General features: G+C 55.1%; 1 protein-coding gene across 1 annotated transcript in view; it reads right to left on the minus strand.

Moving 5' to 3' along the window:
* larp1 (La ribonucleoprotein 1, translational regulator) overlaps window positions 1-15,821 on the minus strand; it is a 108,206-nt gene extending 92,385 nt beyond the window's left edge. The window contains exon 1 of the mRNA XM_078230669.1: window positions 15,347-15,821. Within this exon, the coding sequence (XP_078086795.1) occupies window positions 15,347-15,788 (442 nt within the window). The 5' untranslated portion in view covers window positions 15,789-15,821. The remainder of the gene's footprint in view (window positions 1-15,346) is intronic.
* Between the last annotated feature and the right edge of the window lie 325 nt (window positions 15,822-16,146).

The raw sequence follows: 16,146 nt of genomic DNA on the forward strand, positions 1-16,146 counted from the left end.
CCTTCTTCCAAATACCAAATTGAGAAAACACACGAGTTCACAGTTTGTAATGTTAGCAGGATAAATTGGTTTTGGGTGGGGTGGGGAGGAAAGAAGCCCAATGAGCTGATTCACTACCCAATGATCTGGAGGCAGTGTGTTAGATGTAGACTCCCTGATCACCCTAACACAGCAGCTAATCTACAATGTTCCTCTCTGCCAACTCTAACTCTTACACTGTATCTGCCTCCTCACATCCAACTCTTCTGACAGCTGGTTTATATCTACCTCTTGCAGAATACCTTGCAACAAACCACACTCTGAAAACATGCTCCTACACCCAGTCAGGACTGAATTCCTGAATTTTGAGAGGCCCTGTCTGAGTTTAACTGCCACTTTCCCTCTCTCACCCTTCTATCTGCACCAGTGCAGCAGCTAATTCTACTTTCGTAGGCATCACAGCTTCCTCTTCCTCACTGCATTTGGGTTGGCTAACTGCCTATTGGGAGGAGGATGGGTGCTCAATTGAGTCACTGTTCTCAAGTGTTTGATTACATCGGCAAACCTTTCGAACTTGTCCAAAATACAAGAAGCAAATCTAACCACTGTACTAATTTAACAGTTTCCAAAGCATAGGTACAACAGAACCTGGAAGATCTCCTCCAAATCACTCACCACTGTTGCTGGGTCAAACACCTGGAATTCTCGCCCTAAAAACACTGTGGCTGCACTTACACCATGTGGAGTGCAGAGATTCAAAGTGGTGGGCAGCTCACTACCACCTCCACAAGGGCAGCTAGAAAGAAGAAATAAGTGCTGACCTTGGCAGCAACACCCACATCCCAAGCATGAATAATTTTAAAAAGCCACAAACTCAATTGTGCTATTCCAACTGCTTGCCAATTTATTTTCTGTTCGTTAGTTTCAGCATATTGTATCTCAAATTAATAGTTTGCCTAGAGCAAGCTACACTCGGGTTTTGCAATGGTGCAACAATGCTCCAAGCTGCGTTACCACGTGCCCCGACAACTCTTGGCCTGCCCATGATAATATTTGCCTGCCTTCAGTCAAAGAATGGAAGCCAATCTTGGGCATTTTAGGAACAGACACCTTGACAATTATCCCAGGCCTTTTTAGCAAGACCCTGAGGAGCACGGTGTCAATCTTCAACCTGCCCACATGAGCCAAGAATTCCATCAGGAGGTACAGTACAGTTTAGTTTCAAAGTTGCAAAGCAGCAGCAAAGTAGCACATCTGTGTTTGAATATACTAATTTGAAAAAGAAAATGTATGTGGTCATAAATTTACGAGTTGTAGAATAAAATGTTGTGAATGTTACTCTTCTGAACGTTCAGAGGACTTGTGATGTGCATCTTATCACACGTGAAGTTATAGTACCTATGGGTAGTTTATACTGGGTGACCTTTGCAGTTTTCCTACAGCACAATTAAGTCGCATATGTCAACATCTTACTGGTTCACGAACATCAACACATTTAGGTAGGGACCACCACTGACACAATCAATTTAAGTGGCTTGGTGACTATTGCTGCCTAAATTTTGTGCAAGTGATGAGGGGAAAATTAGTATCTGCTTTCCAATTGTATAATACGGAATCTCACTCATTATTCCAGCTGCGAATGTTCAGAATAAGTGCCTGGAAGTTCATAAATGTGCCTGGGAAACTCATTAACCAAAGCAAACACAAAGACGCCAACTTTAGAAAACAAGACGCTAGCGCCAAATCAACAAGTCACAGGTTACTGTGACTTCTGGGACTCCACTCAAATCATGTGTTGGCCAAGAGGTAGGAAGTTTCAGGGGATAAATGTAATATACATTGCAATATTATCCCAACATAGCCCCTGATCAATGCTGCGACAGCAAATCATAGCTCAGAGCATTTGAAGTACCTCAGGCAAAGGTGTGTGCACGAGTGTGTGGTAGGGTGGGGGACTGTCCAGAAATACCAGTGCAAGGGAGAGCACGAGAGCAAACGAACATTAGACAATATTGTGCACGATTTCGACAGCGATGCTAACCACTATTAAAGAGCCATTGACCACTCCCTAGAATTGTAGACACAGGACGATCATCCAGTAAGGTATGTAGGCAGCTGCACAGTGAACATCTCAAATGAGGAAAAAGTTTAAAAGTTCTGACAGTTTCAAAAATATGGCAGGAAAGCACAGAAAGTTAGCTGCTAGATGCAGTACTTAAGACAGAGCAACATTTTCCAAACAGGATCTGGACAGCACAGCAACTAATTTATGCATACAGCCACCATAACAATGGAAAAGATTACATCAACAACTTTTAGCTACCTTGGTATTTTGGCATCCTCATCGGACCACATTAAGGCAACCTACATTTCTTTCTGAATGGAGGGCTGTGACAAGTGGTGTTCTTCAGGGATCAGTGCTGGGACCTTTGCTGTTTGTAATATATATATATATATATATATATATATATAAATGATTTGGAGGAAAATGTAACTGGATTGATTTGTAAGTTTGCGGACGACACAAAGGTTGTAGGATTTGCGGATAGCAATGAGGACCATCAGAGGATACAGCAGGATACAGATCAGTTGGAGACTTGGGCGGAGGATGGCAGATGGAGTTTAATCCGGGCAAATGTGAGGTAATGCATTTTGGAAGGTCTAATACAGATAGGAAATATACAGTAAATGGCCGAACCCTTAAGAGTATTGATAGGCAAAGGGATCTGGGCATACAGGTACACAGGTCACTGAAAGTGGCAATGCAGGTGGAGAATGTGGTCAAGAAGGCATACGGCATGCTTGCCTTCATTGGCCGGGGTATTGAGTTTAAAATTTGGCAAGTCATGTTGCAGCTTTATAGACCCTTAGTTAGGTCGCACTTGGAATATAGTGTTCAATTCTGGTCGTCACACTACCAGAAGGATGTGGAGGCTTTGGAGAGGGTACAGAAAAGATTTACCAGGATGTTGCCTGGTATGGAGGGCATTAGCTATGAGGAGAGGTTGGAGAAACTTGGTTTGTTCTCACTGGAGCAACGGAGGTTGAGGGGAGACCTGATAGAAGTCCACAAGATTATGAGAGGTATGGACAGAGTGGATAATCAGAAGCTTTTTCCCAAGGTGGAAGAGTCAATTATTAGGGGGGCATAGTTTTAAGGAGATGTACGAGGCAGATTTTTTACACAGAGTGGTGTGTGCCTGGAACTCGTTGCCGAGGGAGGTAGTGGAAGCGGATACGGTAGTGGCTTTTAAGGGGCGTCTTGACAAGTACATGAATGAGATGGGAATAGAGGGATATGGTCCCCGGAAGGGTAGAGGGTTTTAGTTAAGTCGGGCAGCATGGTCGGTGCAGGTTTGGAGGGCCAATTGGCCTGTTCCTGTGCTGTAATTTTCTTTGTTCTTTGTACATGGAACCCACTGAGTGTTAGTTGCCAGGACTCAACGCCATGGCTGTAATCAACACATCTTCAATTACAAACTTGAGGCATTTACTGGCATGGATTTCCTCACCTGAGTACTAACAGGCAATCAGGACCATTCCCTTTCACTCTCATGCCAGCATAGTAATGCTATATAATGGGAGAAGTCATTGTTGAATCAAGTGGCAGCCAACTACACAACTTTTCACACAGAATAGAACGCAGCTCACACTAGTCGCCCCTTAGGTTTTGCTGCAGTTTGCTTTCTCCATACTCTCTATAACTTTCTAACCTGATACTTTTATGACATCAGCAAACTGGTGGATGCAAAAGCAAGTCAATGTACATTTATAAATAAAACTACAAAACATTGAAATATTTCATGAGAACTTGCAATCAAAATCTTTGTTCTTTTTTAATTCCTGAGATACCATTGGGATGTTATTCTAAGATAAAGGTGCAAAAGAAGTGCAAGTCGTTGTTGCTGTATAGCTGCCTACTTCCATTGCGTTTTGTCTTTTTGCAACAAACATTCTGTATGTTCATTAAGAACACGAGCGCTATTTGAGGTTATCAAAGTGACTATTTGAATCAGTGCCAGCAGCTGGTCACACTCTCACCTCAGTCATAAGGTTGTCGATTCAAGTTCCACAATAGGCCTCAATCACACAATCTTGAATGGAGAGAGTTCTACACTACTGCGGTATTGCTTTACGAATCAGCTGTCAAACCAAAGCACTGTCTGCCTGTTCCAAAGATTCATAAACATTCCTGCTGCACTGAGTCAAAGTGAGAAACTCTTCTACCTCAGTCAACAAGACCAGCAACGACAAATTATTCATCTCATTTGTTGTGCTTTCATTACCTCTGGACTTGACTAATCCATACACTCCTAATCAGCCTCCCACATTCAACACCTCGCAAACTTGGGGCCACCTAAAACTGCACTGTCCATGATCTTAAGCCTCTCCAGGTCCAGTTCACCCATCCTCACTGACCTATAGTGGCTACCAGCTCCGCACCATCTCAACTTTAAAATTTCCTCCCATTTTTGAACCCCTTTTGCCTTCCTATCTCTAATCTCCTCTTGTCCTACAACCATGGTAGAGCTCTCATCTTTGTGTCAGAAGGGTACAATTCAAGCCCCATTCTTGAGCACAAAAATCCAGGCTGCTGCTCCAGTGCAGTACTGAAAGTGCTGTCTTTAGAATGAACAGATGAATCTAGGTCCCATCTCTTGTGGTGGACTTAAACTATTCTATGGTACTACTTTGAAATGGAGATGCCGGCGTTGGACTGGGGTAAGCACAGTAAGAAGTCTCACAACACCAGGTTAAAGTCCAACAAGTTTATTTGGTAGCACAAGCCACAAGCTTTCTGAGCACTGCCCATAAGCCACAAACTCCAAGTGGAGAGGATCTCCAAGAAGATCGCGCATATCGACACAACTCACCTGATGAAGGGGCAGTGCTCCGAAAGCTTGTGGCTTGTGCTACCAAATAAACCTGTTGGACTTTAATCTGGTGTTATGAGACTTCTTACTGTACTACTTTGAAGAGCATGGAAGTTGAGCTCCAGTGCCCTGGGCTAACATTCAATTCCTCAATCAACATGATGAAAATAGATTATCTGGTCATTTTGCACTGCTTTTCGTGGGGGCTTGCTGAGCACAATTCTGCAGCTGCATTTCCCACAACAGTGGGAACATACTTGGAAAAGTACCTCATTGGCAAGAGGGCTTTGGGGTATTCTGTAATCATGAAAAGTCCGACACAAATACAAGCCTGTTTTTTGAACCTTCAAAATGTGTTCCTCCAATTCAGCCCTCTCCAGCATCTCCAGTTTCACTTGCTCCATTACTGACAGCTGTGCCTACAGCTGCCTGGGCTGTAAAATGCAGAATTCCTCCTTAAACCTCTCCGCCTTTAAGATGGTCCTTAAAACCAACCTCGTCTGCTCTAATTCCAAAGTGGCCGATTGTCAAAATGTTTCTGATAACACTCCTGTGAAGTACATTCAGATGTTTCACTGTGTTGAAGGCCAGACAAAAATATATGCTGTTGTTGCTCTCACAAATTGGCCACCATAACTGTCTATGTGACAGCCATTGTACATCCAAAGTAACTAATTTGTTGCAAGAGTGCTTTGGATAGCCTGAGAACATGGTAAGGCACTATGTACATACAAGTAGATTACTTCCCCATTGCAAACTAGAACATGTGTCACCATGTTCTAGCAAGGCGTTCGATAAGGTCCCCCATGCAAGGCTTCTCGAAAAAGTGAGGGGGCATGGGATCCAAGGGGCTGCTGGATCCAGAACTGACTTGCCCAAAGGAGGCAGAGAGTGTGTATAGATGGGTCTTTTTCTAATTGGAGGTCGGTCACCAGTGGTGTGCCCCAGGGATCTGTTCTGGGACCCTTGATGTTTGTCATTTTCATAAATGACCTGGATGAGGAAGTGGAGGGATGGGTTGGTAAGTTTGCCGACGACACGAAGGTTGGTGGGTTTGTGGATAGTCTGGAGGGATGTCAGAAGTTACAGAGGGACATAGATAGGATGCAAGACTGGGCGGAGAAGTGGCAGATGGACTTCAACCCAAATAAATGCCTAGTGGTCCATTTTGGCAGGTCGAATGGGATGAAGGAGTACAATATAAAGGGAAAGACTCTTAGTACGGTAGAGGATCAGAAGGACCTTGGGGTCCGGGTCCATAGGACTCTAAAATCGGCCCCGCAGGTGGAGGTGGTGGTTAAGAAGGCGTATGGTGTTCTGACCTTTATCAATCGAGGGATTGAGTTTAGGAGTCCTGGGATAATGATGCAGTTATATAAGACCCTCATCAGACCCCACTTGGAGTACTGTGCTCAGTTCTGGTTGCCTCATTACAGGAAGGATGTGGAAAAGATTGAAAGGGTGCAGAGGAGATTTACAAGGATGTTGCCTGCATTGAGTGGCATGCCTTATGAGGATATGCTGAGGGAGCTCGGTCTTTTCTCCTTGGAGAGACGTAGGATGAGAGGAGACCTAATAGAGGTATATAAGATGTTGAGAGGCATAGATCGGGTGGACTCTCGGAGGCTTTTTCCCAGGTTGGAAATGGCTGCTACGAGAGGACACAGGTTTAAGGTGCTGGGGGGTAGGTACAGGGGAAAGGTTAGGGGGAAGTTTTTCACACAGAGGGTGATGGGCGAGTGGAATCGGCTGCCGTCAGTGGTGGTGGAGGCAAACTCAATAGGGTCTTTTAAGAGACTCCTGGATGAGTACATGGGACTTAATAGGATGGAGGGTTATAGGTAGGCCTAAAAGATAGGGATATGTTCGGCACAACTTGTGGGGCCGAAGGGCCTGTTTTGTGCTGTAGTTTTCTATGTTTCTATGCCTCCGTTTCAGACCAAGCAGTCTGTGTAGGAAGAGGCTCAGTTCCAATGCCTATTGTGGCTTCACTGAAGTCTAGCCACCATCATTGATCAGAGCGGTTTTGCTCATGCAATCAACTTTCAAAGATCAGGGACTGGCTTAAAAAGTGCTTCAGACAACTTGTGTAGAAATTGAACATCAATTTATACAGGAAATACTACAATCAACATTAATCAGAATACTACAATCACAGGATCTCCATCAACAGCATGGGGCAACATGGTGGCACAGTGGTCAGCACTGCTGCCTCTCAGCGCCAGGGACCCAGGTTCAATTCCTGCTTGGGTCACTTTCCGTGCGGAATTTGCACTTCTCCCCGTGCCTGCGTGGGTTTCCTCCGGGTGCTCTGGTTTCCTCCCACAATCCAAAGATGTGCAGGTTAGGTGAATTGGCCACACTAAATTCACCCTCAGTGTACCCGAACAGGCATCAGAATGTGGCGACTGGGGGATTTTCACAGCAATTTCATTGCAGTGTGAATGTGAGCCTACTTGTGACTAATAAATAAATTCCAGTCCAAACCACAATCTCTCTCTTTCAGATTCCAACTAACCTGCTGCGTATTTCCAGAATTTTCTGTTGTGACTTTGAAATATCCATTTTCAGTTTCTCCTTTATCTGAATTTAATACACCATTGCTGCGCGCCGGTTTAAATCTTCTCAAATACCCATTTTTTGGCAACACCCAGAATTGCCTTTAATATAATCACGGTGCATTGCTTAATGAATGTGCCCCGATGTCAGTTTAACTACCCTCCTTACTGCATTGCTGTGCATAAAACCAATCCAAGTCTCGGGGAAGGATTATCCAAGACCAGAAACCAGCTTCAGCTCACACTTCATTCGATATTGGGAACAGTCTTCAATAGCGAATTCATAGTTCAATTAAGGAAAAGAACAATATTGCAACTGGGTTAACAAGGCACGTCATCATGGGTCACATAATTCACACAAGCCATGTGGGCCCATTAGTGCCGAGCAGCTTCTGCATTCTCCAGATTCAGCACCGAATGAATTGACAGAATTGCCAGTTAAACTGTTCACGTTATAGCATCATCGAACAACCAACCAGAAATAGGCTAAAATATAGACAAGAGGACATAAAAACAGACCATTATAGACCAGCACTCTGTGGGAATTTATACTCCACACCAGCAGTCCAAATTCAATGTTCCTGCAAGGTTCCCAGAACCTTCAGCCACCTACCTAACCTTTTCTTAAATAGAGTCTCGTCACACATTGAAGCATCACCAATTAACCCCTAATTTGCATCTTCCCACTCCATCCCATCCTTCGTAAACTTTAACCCCTCACAAAGTAACCTCCTGTTCTCTCAGGGGGAACAAAAGTCAATAGTTATTAAGTGTCTTAGAATTCAATATAGATAAAAAGAAAAAGGTAACTCCAGACATCCTGCCGATAAATACTGCCTGGAAACAGGGTTTCGGCCTGGTAGCCAGGGCTCCCGAGATCTATGGATTCTGAACAGGGATTTCTGGATGTCGGAGATGTGGGCAAAGGAGCTCCCCAATTCAAGGGAACCAATAAAGCATGGTCTGGAATCTGGGAGTGAAAGCATCAGGTTTGGGGACAGGCCCAGTCAAGGACTGTTGGGAAGCAGAATTAGGAGTTTGGGAGGGAGGATATTTTTGGGGGGATACCGGTGGAGATGGGGAAGGAGAAATGATACTTGATCTTTGTGTGTGTGTGTGTGTGTGTGTGTGTGTGGGGGGGGGGATAAATTTCTCAACGCCATTCTCCCACCTTTTCCCTCTAACCTTTGATCCCCTTATCAATCAGATACCTATCTCTTGTCTTAAATATAGAATCATAGAATACCTACGGTGCAGGAGGCCATTCAGCCTATCGAGTCAATATCGATACACTCAATAACCTGGCCTCCACTGCCTTCTGTGGCAATGAATTCTACAGATTCACCACCCTCTGACTAAAGAAATTCCTCATCTCAGTTCTAAAGGGGCCACCCCTTCATTCTGAGGCTGTGCCTTCCGATCCTCGTCTCGCCTACAAATGGAAACATCTTCCCCACGTCCACTCTATCCAGGCCTTTCAGTAATCAATTAGGTCCCCCCCCCACATCCTTCTAAACTCCATGGATTACAGACCGAGAGTCCTCACACGCTCCTCACATATTGGGGGGATAGAGGACGGAGGTCGGGAAGGGGGGGAATAGGCGAAGGACGCCAGGAAGGAGGGGGGGATAGGGGACGGACGACGGGAAGAGGGAGATAGGGGATGGACGTCGGGAAGGGAAGGATGGGGACGGATGTCGGGAAGGGAAGGATGGGGACGGACGTTGGGAAGGGAAGGATACCGGATGGACGTCGGGAAGGGAAGGGTGGTGGACGGACGTCGGGAAGGGCGGGGAATAGAGGACGGACGTCGGGAAGTGGGGGATAGGGGATGGACGTCGGGAAGGGGGGGATAGGGGACGGACGTCGGGAAGGGGGGAATAGGGGACGGACGTCGGGAAGGGGGGGATAGGGGACGGACGTCGGGAAGGGGGGGATAGGGGACGGACGTCGGGAAGGGGGGGGATAGGGGACGGACGTCGGGAAGGGGGGGACAGGGGACGGACGTCGGGAAGGGGGGGATAGGGGACGGACGTCGGGAAGGGGGGGATAGGGGACGGACGTCGGGAAGGGGGGGATAGGGGACGGACGTCGGGAAGGGGGGGGATAGGGGACGGACGTCGGGAAGGGGGGGATAGGGGACGGACGTCGGGAAGGGGGGGATAGGGGACGGACGTCGGGAAGGGGGGGATAGGGGACGGACGTCGGGAAGGGGGGGATAGGGGACGGACGTCGGGAAGGATGGGATAGGGGACGGACGTCGGGAAGGATGGGATAGGGGACGGACGTCGGGAAGGTGGGGGATAGGGGACGGACGCCAGGAAGGGAAGGATGGGGATGGACGTCAGGAAGGGGAGGAATGGGGACGGACGTCGGGAAGGGGAGGAATGGGGACGGACGTCGGGAAGGGCGGGGAATGGGGACGGACGTCGGGAAGGGCGGGGAATGGGGACGGACGTCGGGAAGGGCGGGGAATGGGGACGGACGTCGGGAAGGGCGGGGAATGGGGACGGACGTCGGGAAGACGGGGATAGGGGACGGACGTCGGGAAGGGGAGGAATGGGGACGGACATCGGGAAGGGGAGGAATGGGGACGGACGTCGGGAAGGGGAGGAATGGGGACGGACGTCGGGAAGGGGAGGAATGGGGACGGACGTCGGGAAGGGGAGGAATGGGGACGGACGTCGGGAAGGGGAGGAATGGGGACGGACGTCGGGAAGGGGAGGAATGGGGACGGACGTCGGGAAGGGGAGGAATGGGGACGGACGTCGGGAAGGGCGGGGAATGCGGACGGACGTCAGGAAGGGCGGGGAATGCGGATGGACGTCGGGAAGGGCGGGGATAGGGGACGGACGTCGGAAAGGATGGGATAGGGGACGGACGTCGGGAAGGTAGGGGATAGGGGACGGTTGCCGGGAAGGGAAGGATGGGGACGGACGTCGGGAAGGGGAGGATAGGGGACGGACGTCGGGAAGGGGAGGAAAGGGGACGGACGTCGGGAAGGGGAGGATAGGGGACGGACGTCGGGAAGGGGAGGATAGGGGACGGACGTCGGGAAGGGGAGGATAGGGGACGGACGTCGGGAAGGGGAGGATAGGGGACGGACGTCGGGAAGGGGAGGATAGGGGACGGACGTCGGGAAGGGGAGGATAGGGGACGGACGTCGGGAAGGGGAGGATAGGGGACGGACGTCGGGAAGGGGAGGATAGGGGACGGACGTCGGGAAGGGCGGGGAATGGGGACGGACGTCGGGGAGGGGAGGATAGGGGACGGACGTCGGGAAGGGGAGGATAGGGGACGGACGTCGGGAAGGGCGGGGAATGGGGACGGACTGGATTTGGAAGAAGGTGTAACTGGTGTAATCAGCAAGTTTGCGGATGACACGAAGGTGGCTGGAATTGCGGATAGCGAAGAGCATTGTCGGGCAATACAGCAGGATATAGATAGGCTGGAAAATTGGGCGGAGAGGTGGCAGATGGAGTTTAATCCGGATAAATGCGAAGTGATGCATTTTGGAAGAAATAATGTAGGGAGGAGTTATACAATAAATGGCAGAGTCATCAAGAGTATAGAAACACAGAGGGACCTAGGTGTGCAAGTCCACAAATCCTTGAAGGTGGCAACACAGGTGGAGAAGGTGGTGAAGAAGGCATATGGTATGCTTGCCTTTATAGGACGGGGTATAGAGTATAAAAGCTGGAGTCTGATGATGCAGCTGTATAGAACGTTGGTTAGGCCACATTTGGAGTACTGCGTCCAGTTCTGGTCGCCGCACTACCAGAAGGACGTGGAGGCATTGGAGAGAGTGCAGAGAAGGTTTACCAGGATGTTGCCTGGTATGGAGGGTCTTAGCTATGAGGAGAGATTGGGTAGACTGGGGTTGTTCTCCTTGGAAAGACGGAGAATGAGGGGAGATCTAATAGAGGTATACAAGATTATGAAGGGTATAGATAGGGTGAACAGTGGGAAGCTTTTTCCCAGGTCGGAGGTGACGATCACGAGGGGTCACGGGCTCAAGCTGAGAGGGGCGAAGTATAACTCAGACATCAGAGGGACGTTTTTTACACAGAGGGTGGTGGGGGCCTGGAATGCGCTGCCAAGTAGGGTGGTGGAGGCAGGCACGCTGACATCGTTTAAGACTTACCTGGATAGTCACATGAGCAGCCTGGGAATGGAGGGATACAAACGATTGGTCTCGTTGGACCAAGGAGCGGCACAGGCTTGGAGGGCCGAAGGGCCTGTTTCCTGTGCTGTACTGTTCTTTGTTCTCTTTGTTCTTTGGACGGACATCGGGAAGGGCGGGGAATGGGGATGGACGTCAGGAAGGGCGGGGAATGGGGACGGACGTCGGGAAGGGGGTTAGGGGAAGGACTTGGGGAAAGGGGGGAATCATAAAAAAATCATAGAAATCATAGAAACCCGACAGCACAGAAAGAGGCCATTCGGCCCATCGAGTCTGCACCAACCACAATCCCACCCAGGCCCGACCCCCACATCCCTACATATTTACCCACTAATCCCTCTAACCTACGCATCTCAGTACACCAAGGGCAATTTTAGCATAGCCAATCAACCTAACCCGCACATCTTTGGACGGTGGGAGGAAACCGGAGCACCCGGAGGAAACCCTCGCAGACACAAGGCGAATGTGCAAACTCCACACAGACAGTGACCCAAGCCAGGAATCGAACCCAGGTCCCTGGAGCTGTGAAGCAGCAGTGCTAATCACTGTGCTACCGTGCCACCCCAAGGATAGGGGAAGGACTTTGGAAAGGGAGAGCAGGAGCGGAAGGATGGCGGCAGGGGGACTGGAAAGACATCAGGAAGTGGAGGGGGTGGAGGTGGAAAGATATCGGTGGCGGGGAATGGATAGATAGGGGGAAGGATCGCGAAACATAGAAACTGGAGTTTGGGGAGGGGGGGGGTTGCCAGGGCAGTGGGGCACAAACAGAAATAACTGGGGGGGGGGTGGGTTGCTTGGGGGAAGGGGGATCGCTTGGGGGGGGGGGGGGGGTCGCCCAAAGGGCGTGCTGGCTTGGGGGGGAAGGGGGGATCGCTTGGGGGGTGGGGGGGGGGTCGCCCAAAGGGGGTGGGGGGGTCGCCCAAGGGGGGGGGGGGGGGTCGCCAAGGGGGGGGGGTCACTCAAAGGGGGGGGGGGGTCGCCCAAAGGGGGGGGGGGGGGGTCGCCCAAAGGGGGGGGGGGGGTCGCCCAAGGGGGGGGGGGGGGGGTCGCCCAAAGGGGGGGGGGGGGGGGGGTCGCCCAAAGGGGGGGGGGTCGCCCAAAGGGGGGGGGGGGGTCGCCCAAAGGGGGGGGGGGGTCGCCCAAGGGGGGGGGGGGTCGCCCAAAGAGGGGGGGGGGGGTTCGTCCAAAGGGGGGTGGGGGGTCGTCCAAAGTCGTCCAAAGGGGGGTGGGGGGTCGTCCAAAGGGGGGTGGGGGGTCGTCCAAAGGGGGTGGGGGGTCGTCCAAAGGGGGGTGGGGGGTCGTCCAAAGGGGGGTGGGGGGTCGTCCAAAGAGGGGTGGGGGTCGTCCAAAAGGGGGGGGGGGGTCGTCCAAAGGGGGGGGGGGGGGGGGGGGGGGGGGGAGAGTCCAAAGGGGGAGGGGGTCGTCCAAAGGGGGAGGGGGGCCCGTCCAAAGGGGGAGGGGGTCGTCAAAGGGGGAGGGGGGGTCGTCCAAAGGGGGAGGGGGGTCGTCAAAGGGGAGGGGGTCGTCAAAGGGGGGGGGTCGTCCAAGAGGGGGAGGGGGGTCGTCCAAACGGGGAGGGGGGTCGTCCAAACGGGGAGGGGGTCGTCCAAACGGGGAGGGGGGTCGTCCAAACGGGGAGGGGTGTCAAAGGGGAGGGGGTCGTCCAAAGGGGAGGGGGTCGTCCAAAGGGGGAGGGGGGTCGTCCAAAGGGGGAGGGGGGTCGTCCAAAGGGGGAGGGGGGTCGTCCAAAGGGGGAGGGGGGTCGTCCAAAGGGGGAGGGGGGTCGTCCAAAGGGGAGGGGGTCCGTCCAAAGAGGGAGGGGGGTCGTCCAAAGGGGGAGGGGGGTCGTCCAAAGGGGGAGGGGGGTCGTCCAAAGGGGGAGGGGGTCGTCCAAAGGGGGAGGGGGTCGTCCAAAGGGGGAGGGGGGTCGGTCCAAAGGGGGAGGGGGGGCGCCCAAAGGAGGGGGTGGGTCGCCCACAGGGGGGAGGGGGCGGTGCCCAAAGGGGGGAGGGGGGGGGTCGCCCAAAGGGGGGAGGGGTCGCCCAAAGGGGGAGGGTCGCCCAAAGGGGGAGGGGAGGTCGCCCAAATGGGGGAGGGGGGGTCGCCCAAAGGGGGGAGGGGGGTCGCCCAAAGGGGGAGGAGGGGGTCGCCCAAAGGGGGGAGGAGGGGTCGCCCAAAGGGGGGAGGGGGGGGGTCGCCCAACGGGGGGCGGAGGGGTGGGGGGTAGCTCGGGGGTGGGGGGTAGCTCGGGGGGGGGGGGGGTAGCTCGGGGGGGGGGGGGGGTAGCTCGGGGGGGGGGGGGGGGTAGCCTCGGGGGGGGGGGGGGTAGCTCGGGGGGGGGGGGGGTAGCTCGGGGGGGGGGGGGGTAGCTCGGGGGGGGGGGGGGTAGCTCGGGGGGGGGGGGGGGGGTAGCTCCGGGGGGGGGGGTAGCTCGGGGGGGGGGGTAGCTCGGGGGGGGGGTAGCTCAGGGGGGGGTAGCTCGGGGGGGGGTAGCTCGGGGGGGGGTAGCTCGGGGGAGCTCGGGGGGGGTAGCTCGGGGGGGGGGTAAGCTCGGGGGGGGTAGCTCGGGGGGGGGGTAGCTCGGGGGGGTAGCTCGGGGGGGTAGCTCGGGGGGGGGGGGTAGCTCGGGGGGGGGGGTAGCTCGGGGGGGGGGTGGTAGCTCGGGGGGGGGGGGGTAGCTCGGGGGGGGGGGGGTAGCTCGGGGGGGGGGTAGCTCGGGGGGGGGTAGCTCGGGGGGGGGGGGGTAGCTCGGGGGGGGGGTAGCTCGGGGGGGGGTAGCTCGGGCGGGGGGGGGTAGCTCGGGGGGGGGGGTAGCTCAGGGGGGGGGGGGTAGCTCGGGGGGGGGGGGGTAGCTCGGGGGGGGGGGTAAGCTCGGGGGGGGGTAGCTCGGGGGGGGGGTAGCTCGGGGAGGGGGGTAGCTCGGGGGGGGGGGGTAGCTCGGGGGGGGGGGGGGTAGCTTGGGGGGGGGTAGCTTGGGGGGGGGTAGCTTGGGGGGGGGGTAGCTTGGGGGGGGGGGGTAGCTTGGGGGGGGGGGGTAGCTTGGGGGGGGGGTAGCTTGGGGGGGGGGTAGCTTGGGGGGGGGTAGCTTGGGGGGGGGTAGCTTGGGGGGGGGTAGCTTGGGGGGGGGGGGTAGCTTGGGGGGGGGGGTAGCTTGGGGGGGGGGGTAGCTTGGGGGGGGGTAGCTTGGGGGGGGGGGGTAGCTTGGGGGGGTAGCTTGGGGGGGTAGCTTGGGGGGGGTAGCTTGGGGGGGGGGGAACTTGGGGGGGGGGGGTAGCTTGGGGGGGGGCAGCTTGGGGGGGGGTAGCTTGGGGGGGGGGGTAGCTTGGGGGGGGGGGGTAGCTTGGGGGGGGGTAGCTTGGGGGGGGGTAGCTTGGGGGGGGGTAGCTTGGGGGGGGGTAGCTTGGGGGGGGGGTAGCTTGGGGGGGGGGGTAGCTTGGGGGGGGGGGTAGCTTGGGGGGGGGGTAGCTTGGGGGGGGGGGGTAGCTTGGGGGGGGGGGTAGCTTGGGGGGGGGGTAGCTTGGGGGGGGGGGGGTAGCTTGGGGGGGGGGGTAGCTTGGGGGGGGGGGGGGGGGGGGGAGGTGGTTATCTGGCCAATTGGGGGCGGATCCCCAGTGATGTAGGATTAATGGGGTGGAGTTGATGGGCGTTTGGGTTCTGTCGGGTCTGCAGAGGGCTCTGGGCAGCGCCCCTCTCCCCCAGCACCTGTGCCCGGCTGCTGGTGTCTCTCTGCTCTGCCAGTACCCCGCACTAACCTGGCTCGGTCTCCACGCCGCTGCCGCTCACTCTCCTGGTCCAGGGGTTGACCCTGGGCGGCGGCGCCTCGATGAACTCCTTCCTGCGGCCGCTGCCGGCACGCTGTTCCTCAACGCTGTCTCCGGCCTGTCCCGGGGGTTCGGGCGCAGGCCCAGGCTCTGCGGGCGGCGCCGGGCTCGGGGTGCCGGCCTCCCCGGCACAGGCCGCTTTACTCCACGGGTTCACCTTGGGCGGCGGGGCTGCCATGAGGCGCTTGGCCTCGGGCCTGCTGCTTGTGCCGGCCCCAGCCTGGCTAGCTGCCTGCTCGGGCCCCGCGCCCTGGCCCTGAGCCGGGGCGTGTGCCGGGCCCTGGGCCGGCTCCGGGCGCGGTTGCTCCGGGGCCTGGGCTCCGTGAGGCGGCGGCAGCGGGTTGGGCGGCAGACTCTGCACCTGCGTGGCCATGGCGGCGGCGGCTGGGCTCGCGCTCGGGCTCCGTGTGGCAGCAGCGCGAGCGCGCACGCACGGCGGCGGCCCGACGCACACTCGCGGGGGCGCGCACGACGCCGGCCTGTGGTGGCGGACAGTGCGCATGCGTAGAGAGTGGGATGTGGAGACTGCTCAACAACGCCCCGCCCCCGCATCCAGACCCCGCCCCTTCATCCAGACTGCGCCCCCTCATCCAGACCCTGCCCTCATCCAGACCCCGCCCCCCTCATCCAGACCCCGCCCATCACACAAACTCCTCACCCAGACCCCGCCCCCTCACACACACACCACTTCTAATCTAAATTACGGCAGGCACAGTGGTTAGCACTGCTTC

The sequence above is a fragment of the Mustelus asterias genome, chromosome 16, assembly GCF_964213995.1.
Source record: "Mustelus asterias chromosome 16, sMusAst1.hap1.1, whole genome shotgun sequence".
Classification (NCBI taxonomy): Eukaryota; Metazoa; Chordata; class Chondrichthyes; order Carcharhiniformes; family Triakidae; genus Mustelus; species Mustelus asterias.